The sequence below is a fragment of the Salvelinus fontinalis genome, chromosome 2 (assembly GCF_029448725.1).
Source record: "Salvelinus fontinalis isolate EN_2023a chromosome 2, ASM2944872v1, whole genome shotgun sequence".
Classification (NCBI taxonomy): domain Eukaryota; kingdom Metazoa; phylum Chordata; class Actinopteri; order Salmoniformes; family Salmonidae; genus Salvelinus; species Salvelinus fontinalis.
Window position 1 is genome coordinate 52,983,897 of NC_074666.1, and position 12,156 is coordinate 52,996,052.

The 12,156-nt window shown below is 44.1% G+C and overlaps 1 protein-coding gene across 1 annotated transcript in view; it reads left to right on the plus strand.

Annotated features, from left to right (window-relative positions):
- LOC129821057 (serine/threonine-protein kinase 10-like) overlaps positions 1-12,156 on the plus strand; it is a 45,538-nt gene that overhangs the window by 16,875 nt on the left and 16,507 nt on the right. The window contains exons 3-8 of the mRNA XM_055878305.1: positions 2,960-3,008; positions 3,673-3,822; positions 5,345-5,417; positions 6,209-6,403; positions 8,999-9,080; positions 11,482-11,622. Coding sequence (XP_055734280.1) covers positions 2,960-3,008; positions 3,673-3,822; positions 5,345-5,417; positions 6,209-6,403; positions 8,999-9,080; positions 11,482-11,622 — 690 coding nt within the window. The remainder of the gene's footprint in view (positions 1-2,959; positions 3,009-3,672; positions 3,823-5,344; positions 5,418-6,208; positions 6,404-8,998; positions 9,081-11,481; positions 11,623-12,156) is intronic.

The window sequence follows — 12,156 nt, forward strand, 5'->3', positions numbered from 1 at the left end:
TGAGAAATAGAGGGCCTTTTAACATAGGGCTGCCACTGACTGCTGACATTAACACGCACGACTGCAGCCAGCCGGCCATGGTAATGCTGTCATCTGGAAATCATCCCATGGTAAACCAATAAAGCTCTATTAACAGGTGTTAACAGATGGGCATCGTGTTCACCTGCCAGGGCCAACATTAAAAACCTGCTGCACAGTCTGAGTGTCATCCGTGTGCGTGTATAATTTATACCTCGTCAGTCCCTCCTCGAGGCTCCGTCTTGACGAGGAGAGGGCTCTCCGCGTAAAGGAATGCTGCAGTGTTCTGCTGTTACCAAGCAGAGGCAGAAAGAGAGGCCATTAAACAGGAGGTGAACGATGTCAATGTCGGTTCCTCGTTGAGTTTATCCCGCACAGCTTCACTCGGCGTACAGTAAATCTGTTGTTATCTTGTTCACGTTATCTCACTCCCTCTTTCCCACCGTCCCGGTGGACCTACAGTACAACCTTGCAATAGAGCAGTGTGTTGTCTATCTTACTGTTCCCCTCCGTTCTGAATCACTCCTGGGGAAGTGTTCTGTCACTGAAACGTTACTCCTTTTCCAAGGTGTCACAACGCATAACACTGCTGATTTTTTTTAACATTGAAGGAGAAAGCATGGTGGTCATTTTAAATACAAGTGACACGCTATTTAATAGCCAGGAGATTTGTTAAATGAGGTTGTGTGTCGGTGCCCAGTTGAATAAACTGAAGTCAATGTCTCCTAGGTGCTGCCCTCAGCCAGTTTACTTGTATATCTAATAGTGTTTGCAGGTCCACACGCCAGTATCGGCTCAACTTAACTTGCCCGACTGAGCAGTCAGTGGCAGGAATTCAAAAAGGGCTTAGCCAGTGAAACTACATCTTTTAACAGTCATTAATTAACATATTTCTCTCCAAAAGGAGATGGATTATCACGTATCCTATAGAACATCTGGGAATATTGCTCAATGTCCTTTTCACTGAACCCATGACACAGCCCTCTCAAAGACTTGGTGGTTGTGTACAGCGAATGTCAACCCTCCTAGCTCTATTGGGCTGTGCTCCGGATGTATTTTGTGGCTGCCTACACCAGGCTCTGTTGACGGAGCTGTGAGTAGGTGGCGGAAGAATGCGGTATGTACAATATTTGCGTGAGCGTGTGTACGTTTTTGTATGTGCGTACATGTGCAGCCCATACAGGCTGTAGATCTGACCAGTTGGATCAGATCTTTCACCAGTGCGACATTGCTCACGTCATGAGGAAACAATCCCTCAAAGGGGGCGAAAAAAAAGTTACCGACCTAGCAGCAATAGATAGTCATCATTAAATTCCCCTAAAAACCGACCTGGTGTCACACGTAAATCTGACTAAGCCTTTAGGTGTTCGCCGCCGCCTCAATCCTATGTACAGTACATAGCTTGTCATCCACATCTGAATTATTTGTTGACGGGTGGATTGGCAGGGATTTAGAAAACTGGAGGGCCAGGTTGAGGTTAAAACCTATGCTAACACATGACCTCACAAAACCTATTTTTAATATCATAAGAGGCCCTTGTTTTACTGTGACGACATGGGCACCACCCTCGGAATGAAGGTTGGTACACCATCCCCAGCTGTGTGTGTGTGCCTAGATGTACAGTAACAAGCCACCGTTTTGTCCTCCATTTTGTTCAGTACGAAACTCCTCCACCCTGTCCAGCAGGGTTTGCCAATGCTTTGACAGTGGTGTCATAGCATAGGGATGAGTGAATGGGTAGGAGAGGGCACTTTGTTATGTTAAAACAAGACGTACATCTGTTTGCCCAATCAGCAGGGAATTATGTAATCGTGAGATCACAGGGCAGGTATGCATGCTATTCAGCTGTCGCAAGCCTTCTGAGTGCCCAAGACCAAACACATTGCACGGACGCGCACACACACACCACTTTTCAACGTTTTAGTGGCTCTCTGAACTCCTGGCCGTAGGTTAATGTACCACAGTGACCCTCTAGGGTCGTGGAATATTATTAAAACACTTATTTATACTCTGGCTTTGTGATAGGCCCCCGTTGACTTGCATGATTCATTCATAAGTAGCCTTTGAAAGTACAGTGTGGAGGGACTTGTGCTCTTGTGTATCTGTGTGTGTGAGGAGGAAACGAGGATTAAGTTTTTGGCAGCTGGATAAAATCTCTCCGACAGGACATTTTTCAGACTTGTTTTCAGTGGGCCTTTTCCCTCTTGCTGTTTCACCTCAGCAGTGCTGGTATTTGGTTTGTGTCTTGGAAGGCTGTGGAGTTAGTGACCATCGCATCTATCGCTAAACACACTGACTGTAGTCCTGTCCTGCACGGCCACAGTGTGTTCCGCCTTCATTGACACGAGGCAGTGCAGAGTGTTTGAGAAGGCTTTCGCCACAGGTGTCAGAGACTGGAGTGTACAACTAGAAAGGGAGATGTTGGTTTCTCTCCTGTTGACATGTCTAAGTGCTGTCTTTTTATTAGGCAGATCAACTGGGTTCTAAGAGGCCTCACTTCCCAGAACTCTTGTCTCTGTCTTCTCTTGAGTTCAAATCTTCTCCCAGGGTGATACGAGACCTATTCTCTGCTGCATCTCAGTGATGTTGAAAACAGTTAGGCTACCACCTGTCACTTCTTCTGTGGACCTTCCCTCTTGTCTCCTCTCAGCCCCCCTCTTTTTTTGTCTTTACCCCTCGTCCTGTTCTTTGGGAGTCTTTTAACTTTAACTGTGATTTTATTTTAAACACGATGAGGTTCTAACGTCTACCTTTTGACATTGTGATGTTGATAGTTCTGTAGAAAATGGTATTTTCACATTCCATGGAATCCCGCCACCCTGTTAGGATGTTTTGTATGTAGTTTGCATTTCCGGATCCGTTTTTGTGTTCCATTGGAACTTCCTGAGGTTAAACTGTAAATCACAATGCTGGCTGTTTTTTCTCTTCCTCCTCCTCACAGATCATGATCGAGTTCTGCCCCGGAGGAGCCGTAGACGCTACTATGTTAGGTGAGGAGACATGCACTACTGTAGGCCGGGTAGTCCTTTATAGGTGTGTACTCTATAATATGTGCTCTGTCCCTTGGAACATTGCTTTTCTAAGCTCCCCGCCTCTCCCGTTTTTGACGTTTCACATTCCGTACCTGCGGCCGTAGCTGCAACTGCCACGGCACTGTTGCTCCTAAGGATATTGCTTTATTATGACAGGGTTAGCGAACGGGGCCAAGCGATGTCTCGTTGTAATGGGTCTGCCATTGTAGCAAGGTACTAGGGGCAGACCGACAAGACCCACACACTGTGGGAAATACCCCTGCGCTGTTTATCCTTTGATAATCCAGCTCCTCATACAGCAGTTGCTGGCCCCAAAAACAACTATCTAAACACGGAGAGAATAGGAAAAAGTCCTGTTTTAGCATGTAAATATTTTATCGGAGCCAACGCTCTCGGGTAAGTAGCCATTTAAAACGACTTACAGCAGCTCCATCTGCCTCATGGGAAATACTCAGGTGTCCCAACGAACCCACCTTGCCTTTTTATTAGGGACTTTGGTTCTCAGTTAAAGTTGTTGAGTTGTACCATTTTCCTGTTGAGGTAAAACCTTAGCCATTGATGTCACTGGGTTAGTGATGTTAGTTTCCCCTAACCTGTGTCCTCCCCTCTCTCTGGTCTGTAGAGCTGGACCGGGGCCTGATGGAACCTCAGATCCAGGTGATCTGCAGACAGACGCTGGAGGCCCTGGTCTACCTCCACAGCATCAAGATCATCCACAGAGACTTGAAGGCCGGGAACATCCTCCTCACCCTGGAGGGAGACATCAAGCTAGGTGACACCATCTTCTCCCTCCACAATGTTTTACGCATATAATGTACTCTTCTTCTAGAACACTGAGACCTCATGTTTCCAGAATACTAGAACCAATTCTCTTCTCATTGGATTTTCTAGATTCCACAGCAGGGCTGTTATCCACCTCAATCAAAAATGATTTTGAATAATTCTCCAATAAGCAACAAAGATTTCTCATTGGACAGTGTATAAGGGTCACATTGTCTATGGAGTTATCTTGTTGGTCAGCAAGAGCGGGGTGGGAATGTTTACATGAATGTTGCGAACGCACAACCAACCCACTTAGAGGAAATCCTTCCCTGAGACATCTCTGAAGAATAAAATGTGAGAAGTGTGGGAAAACGGCGTTTTGATAAAAACTATTTTTATTTAAATCTGCTAAATGTGATTTGTTGCTAGTATTCTGTTGATTTTCAGCATTCCTGAAGTTCTTTGTGCTGAGGATTTGGGTCAAAACGGTTGATATCAGATATTTTGTTGAAGCACCACTTGCCTAACAACAACACTGCTTTGTGGAGCCTACATGTTACAAGGCCCTCTTCAATGCTTGTTTGAATCTTGTAAATGAGAAGGTGTTCTCAACTTGCCTACCTGGTTAAATAAAGGTGAAATAAAAAAAAATGCCCTTAAATATGTCCACAAGCACAGACACCAGAGCTTTGATTTAATGACTGGGAGTTGCCTCTGGAGGCATTCAGTCAGCCCAGTCGGTCTCAGGAAAAACCTCTGTTGCTGCTTAACAGAGAGCTTTTATCAACAAGTTATCCAAATACGGCCGACACGTACAGCACACTTCTGACGTGTCATACGGAGCTAGTCTGTCATGTGTTTTTTTTTTTGTCAAGTTTTTTTGTTCCACAGATTTAGATTATTTTAGATTTGTTTGTCAGGTGGGAGACCCATGGTATCTATTTAAACACACAGATGGGGGAAGTTATTTAATACTTTGCTCCTAGTTTATAGGGTATTCCCATTCACCTTTCATTGAAAAGTCATTGGCCCCTAAATAATTCCTCGGTTTAACAGGAAACTGACACCTTGTCTGTGGAAATTTGGGATATTGTGCCAGTTCAGTAAATTGAATGTCAGCTTTGCGTCTCCCCTCAATGATGTCATGGCAGTTTATGGTGTGGAAACAAATATGATGCTTAAACGTGACATTGGGGAGTGTATGATAGGAAGACTAGTCTGCTCTGCGATGGATCTGATATTATGTTTATACTGGTCACAATAAACAATGTGGTAGTCTTTTCAATATTTTATCGAACAAAAGCTATGCGTGTGAAGGAAATAGACGCCTGGCTCCAATGGAAGCCCGTCTCTAATAAGCGCCGGTTGTGTTCAGTGATTTTGAAGGAAATAAGTGCCCGGGCTATTAATTGTTTTACGGTATTCCTCCCCCGAAAGAAGATATCAGGTTATAACACTGGCCCATTAATCATTCTCTCTACCAAGAAATAGAATTTTAAAAATACAAAAAATACTTTTCTTTGTGCTTGCAGCGGATTTTGGGGTGTCAGCGAAAAATACCAAAACCCTACAAAGAAGGGACTCTTTCATAGGAACGCCATACTGGTAAGTACTGGTACATACACATGAAAACAGAGTAATGTAAATGGGTGCCTGCCACTTGCTGTGTCCCAAATGGCCCCTTATTCCCGTTTTAAAGAGCACTACTTTTGACCAGGGGCCATGGGTGCCAGTTGAGCGCACAGTGTTTAATAGGATTACGGTGGTACTGCATGACAAAGTTAAGAACATCCTTCCTACTACCCATCCCGCCTTGTTGAACCAGTTGTATGTCCTGCTTGATATCATAAGAACATCCCGTACAGTAGTGCTCAGTCGTTATGGCTTGATCGTAACCTTTTACAAGGCTCTTGTGAGAGCTGATATGTAATTGTTGTGGTTCTGGACCTTGTGCTCTGGCTGGTCCTCCGATCATGGTTGGGTTGAAGTTAACTATTGACCAGAGCAGGTCTCATCCAGGGCAATGACTATCGTCTGAAATGGCCTCTCAGTCAACCTGCCCAGGTGTTGCACATTGTTCACTAGCTTCATAAATGAGTAACAGATGCCATTTCACTCTATGTATTTTACAGTGAATGTGAAGCCAAGCAGTATAATATTTCTGAAGATTATGTAATATGTCACTTTTGATCGTAGGCAAACACCGGATAGGCCTCTGGTATCTCCAGAGCTCAGATTGAAGTATATATGCCTACTATTCACTTGGTCTGTAAACATAGCTGATTCAAAAGTGTGTTAACATGTCAAAAACAAGATATATATATATATATGTGTGCACCAGATTTGGCATTTAGAGGTTAACCATTTGTCCTCTATTGTGCTATATTGTATTCCAGGATGGCTCCGGAGGTGGTGATGTGTGAGACCATGAAGGACGCTCCGTATGACTACAAGGCTGACATCTGGTCCCTTGGTATCACCCTGATCGAGCTGGCCCAGATCGAGCCCCCGCACCACGAACTCAACCCCATGAGGGTCCTGCTGAAGATAGCCAAGTCTGAGCCCCCTACCCTGGAGCAGCCCAACAAGTGGTGAGACCCAGAGGGGGGTGACGATGTATAGGTCCAAACCCTAGGCCAAAGCCAGTGAAGATAGGACTTTGAGTGTGCAGAGCTGTGGCTTTTCGAATCAGTTTGAGGCGGTGCGTTCCGTCGCTCAGTAGATGCAAGAGCTTGGGCCTATACTCTAGGTGCCAAGAGCTATGCTCCAGATAGGAAGAGCATTCTTAGTGAAAGCTTTATTTTTCTAGGGAAATACAGTGCCTTCAGAATGTATTCACACCCCTTGACTTTTTCCACATTTATGACCCGTTTCAAGAAGCTACGCGTATGTTGCACATCACTACTTCACAGGAGAGGCATTTCAACGCTTTATTATTTGTATTTTTTGCGCAGAAATGCCTTGTAGAACATGTGAACTTCCATGTGCCTTAATAACAAACTTTTATGCCATCTGTAAATACGAATACATTCCGAGCCTAGTTGGTTTAGCCACTGAAAAAGACAGGAATCTTCCCACTAGCCATGACTGGCTGAGGATAATGAAGGGGCTGGACATATCGAGAGATGAGTTCGGATTGGTCTGCCATGTCTATAACCTGAGCTGCTCAGTATGTGTAAATAATTCTTGCTACCTCAGCTTTTTTGAAAGATATAATGTTAGCCATAGAGAACTGACAAAGTGTTGCTACTGCCCTCAAAGATCAGTGTGATGGACAAACGTTACTTTCTGCACATGGTTGACCGCAGTGACGGGCCAAACAAGCTGTAGCTGGCTACAAACCAAACGGAAAAGACACGCTGCCGTGACGCATTCATCCATGTATACGGCTAAGAGTCTAGCTACATTTTCAGATATTATATCTTTCTAATTTTGCCAATCATTTTCATTGCAAGTTAAAGCATACTGTTAGCTAGCTAGCGAACGTTAGCTATCTAGCTGGCTCGCTAGTTAACGTTATGTGTATGATCTGTGTAGTAATATTATTTGTATCTCGGAAAGCCATTTGCATTGCTTGTTATAGTTTAATGTTAACTAGCTAGCTAACATTGAACCTATTTGGTTAGCTTTAGCTACCTATTCATACTCAAGCATTTTGTGGATGGTGGCTAGCTATGCCAATTTGCCAATTAGGTATGGGTTGGGATTGTGGATCATTGTTTAGCTAGCTACATGTCTAAACAAAAGACTCCACTTCGCAAGAGAATGATTACATGACCCATCAAGTTAGCCAGGTGTGTCTAGGGGTGATTACGGCCATCTATTGTATTTCATGAACGTGTACATGTCTAGACAATAGTGATTCAACCACGTAGCTAGATGTGGCTGGCGGGTGGTTATATCATTTATTTCAGTGTCTAGGTAAGGATGATATCATAATTATAAAATATGTTTCCAATATCTTTATATGTACACGTTAAAAGTCAGATTAGGATCTAGGCCAAGGACTAGATAGTGTAGTTTTACCTGGGGCTAAAGGTTAAGAGGGTGTGAACGATGCTGAATAGGTGTAGTCAAAGAAGAGCTCTCCAGTAGCTGTACCAAAACATTCAACGGCCATTTTCTCAAAAGTGGAGTTACAAGTTTATCAACTTTCAAAGCAGAATTACTTTCCCATTGTTCCTCAACTGCAGTGTACGATATACCATTTTCTAGTCTCTACTTTTATCCAATGTAAAAAAACAAACATGATTTGAAATTTTACTACATAGGACCGAATCCAGGTAGTGGGTCAAATATGGTTGTTAGTGGGATTAAAATTGATTTAATTGTCTTTTTTTGTCAACGATCTACACAAGTGGTCTTGATTTAGATAAGTATCCAATACAGTTATTACAGTTGTCTTTCTGGGTAAGTTTCCAAGAGTTTTCCACACCTGGTTTCTGTAACAGTTGCCCATTTTTTTTATTATTTTCAAAATTCTTCAAGCTCTATCAAATTGGTTGTTGATCATTGCTAGACAACAATTTTCGGATCTTGCCATAGATTTTCAAGCAGACTTAAAACTGTTACTCAGCAACATTGACTTAACTGTCTTCTTGGTAAGCAAATCATGTATATTTGGCCTTGTGTTTTAGGTTATTGTCCTGCTGAAAGGTGAATTAATCTCCCAGTGTCTGGTGGAAAGCAGACTGAACCAGGTTTTCCTCTAGGATTTTGCCTGTGCTTAGCTCCATTCCCTTTTTTTATCCTGAAAAACTCCCCAGTCCTTAAGGATTACAAATACACCCATAGCATGACGCAGCCACCACTATGCTTGCAAATATGGAGAGTGGTACTCTGTAATATGTTGTATTGGATTTGCCCCAAACAGTTTTTGTCCTGGATACAAAGCGCTATTTGCCATTTTTTTGGGGGCAGTATCACTTTAGAACCTTGTTGCAAATAGGATGCATATCTTGGAATATTTTTTCTTCTGTACAGGCTTCCTTTTCACTCTGTCAGTTATATTAGTATGGTAGAGGAACTACAATGTTAATCCATTCTCAGTGTTCTCCTATCACAGCCATTAAACTCTGAGTCTGTTCCGTTATAGCCTCAGATTGTCAAGAGTAGTGAAAATACCACCACCCTATCTCCTTTCTGTCTTCCGTTGATTAATGTTCCCGGAATTCTGTGTGTTTAAGGTCACAGGAGTTTAAGGATTTCCTGAAAAAGTCGTTGGATAAGAATCCGGAGAGTCGGCCAAACGCAGCCCAACTCCTGGAGGTAAGATGGTCACACTATACTCTAGCTCCGGCCTCTTTGACGTATGAGGACGGTTTCCCCTTATCTCATTCTTCACAGGTCCACGTTCTTATCCTCCCAAACATCAGCTTTTTCAGACACGAGGAATAGGGAGATGCTACAATGGGCAAATGAGCGGTAACATAGAGGGCATTTGGGAGATGGAGGGAGAAAGAGAGCGAGAGAGCACAAGGAAATAACAGATGAGGCGTCTATTAAAATACAGGACCCACTATTTCCTGTCTGGGTTTGAAAGCAGGAGGGATTGCTAGCAATTTGTATTACTGTTTCCAGTGAATGGCACTTTGGGATTTTTTTTTTCCTCCATATTCTCTCCACCCCTGGACAATTACAGGGGCCGAGTATCCTGGCCAAAAGCCTGCTGGGAGTTGAAAGAGCACCGGAGAGAGACAGGAGTGGTCACGTTCTGTGCCACACTGTAGGTTTTGATCTCTATCATACCACTGCTGTTTTTAACCCCAGTGCGATGACGTTGATGGGAATGAGACGCCTTGAACAGCAGCCAACAGCACCCGCTGTGGCTTATTGGCATGCATTGTGACACGGGGAAGAGTCCTTGGGGGTTACTTGGTCTGTGGATCACTCATTGATTGAGATTGTTGGAAATCTCATTGTTAGAAGTCAGTTTATTTACATCCATTATTCCAGTCAACACTTGGACAGTGTCCGTGTGCGATCGTATGTGTCAGGGGACAAACATAAGTCTAGTCAATGTGACTGTAGCTCTCCTCTCTCCCAGTCTGTTATGTCACGTCCATGGCCACCTCATCCCATGTGGGGGAATGTTGTATACATGTTGTCTACACAACCACATGATGAAATATCTTAATTCACCACAGCCGTGACCATTGGTCCCTAACTACAGATTTAGGATCAGATTGCCCAAGCCCAAGTCCCAACGTTAACCATTAGGAGGAACAAATGATAACTTGCCCTGGACCAGAGGTTAAGAATAACATCACCCAACTCCAGCCATTCTGTGCCTTTACCTCTCTGAAGCTGGCCATGTGGTTCACATTGAAGCATTTCGGATCAGCCGTCCAGACCAGACCAGCCCCTCCCTTACAAACATCAGAGGGAGCTGTTAAGCCGGGCTGAGCCATGGCTGGATCAAACATGGCTGGGAACTAATGCTGGTCCGTGTGCTTTCTTCACCCAGTGAACATTTTGCTTAGTGTAGCAGTGGTGGTCCAGGCTCAGTTTTCATAGTAAACCTGTTGAAGCTGGAAGGGCAGAGTAAAGTCTCAGAAAAGGAGTGCTGATCTGGGATCAGCTTTGCCTTTTTTCCCCTTATGAATGAACATTACATAGACGAGGGAACTGATCCTAGATCAGCACTCCTACTCCAAGATGCTTTATGAATACTAGCCCAGAGTTGTGAAGCTCCTTTTTGAGACAGCATGGGGAGAGGGTCTCATGGGGTCTCAGAGAGGTGCTGCGGTGTGATATGTTGAATCAACAGAATTACCACTACCTGCCAGAAAAGGATTCACTGTTTAGTTGAGCCGGAAACCAAACCTCTGTTTTATTTTTATAACGGTTATAGAGAGATAGCTACCATGTATACCCAGGAAGTGTTGATGCGACGTTTCAAAGAGCGTCTGAATCCGTTCTGTCGGACTTCCAGTGAGCCAAGTCCATAAGTCTTAGTGAGGTGTTTCAAATGCTTCCCCCCGCGTTCCTTGATACCCCAGACACTGCGTTGTGGTGTTCAAGTGTAGCACTTTGCCTGGGTGTTTTTCCTCTCCTGTGTGATAGCTGGCACTCTGCTTTCCCCGAGTCGTTGTTGACTTGATGCATTGTCTGTCATTGGAGAAGTTTTAAAGCTATCGCTAATGCTATCCACACGGATGGAGGCAGCCCAGAGGGTCCCTTTCTGCCTCAGCCACACTTTCTGTCACTTGCCTACCTGCCTGTGCCAGCTGGGCCAATTAAATTAGCCATTGTTCAAATCACCTGAATAATAGATGCTTGCTCTTTTATTTTCGCTGCACTTACATTTTCACAGCCTTGTCTGTGGCTGTCAAATTACCCCCTCTCAAGCCTGCTCCTATTATTACGCTAATTAAACGGTTCTTATTAAAAAAAATTGCCCTGACTTATCTAGGAACTTGGTTTTATAAGCACATGAGGATTTGGGGTCATCTTCATTGTTTCATCAGGGTGAGCTCATACCCTGGCCTCATTGATGGTTGCTACCGTTTCTACTGTTTAGAAACGGCCATGGGTAGAGGTGGCAGATTTAAGTTTCACTCTCCTGTGAAAGTGCCTTTTCCCCCTGTTTGCTTTCTATGCCCCTGTCAATCAAGTGTTGTTCTATGGGTGTAACATGGTTGTCCTGACCTCCTCCCTGTCCCCCCAGCACCCCTTTGTCTGCTCGGTGAAGACCAACAGACCCTTGCGAGAGCTGGTTGCCGAGGCGAAGGCTGAAGTCATGGAGGAAATCGAGGACAATCGAGAGGAAGGAGAGGAGGACGACACCGCTGAGCTCTCAGTCCCAGTGGTAAGACCCTTTTACTGCTCTCACACTCTCCTGTCTCTCTCCTTTCCTGCATTCCTTTTATCCTATATCCTTATCTTTCTTACAATGAACTTTCACCTCTGTTCTTAGCAGTGGCGTTTTCCTATTGTTTCCTGAAGTTCTCATTTCACGTAGGCCTCAAAGTGGTTTGGTTAATACAACCAAGACATTCTGTTTAGCAGTCATGTTGTATGTGACATTAAGGGAGGATATTGATATGTACATAGCTGAATCAAAGTACAGTACATCTACTTTTGGAATTTTCTATGACTGGTGACTCTTCTTTTGATAGTTTTTGCTAGCGTGCCCCACACCCCAGAATCTGCAGCTTCCTGTTCATCTGTGTGTGTGTGTGTGTGGTCTAGACTAGGGTTTCCCAAACTCGGTCCTGGGGTCCCCCCACCCTGGCTGCATGTTTTGGATTTGCCCTAGCACTACACATCTGATTCAAATAATCAAAGTTTGATGATGAGTTTGAATCAGCTGTGTAGTGCTAGGGGGGAAAAAACTAAACGG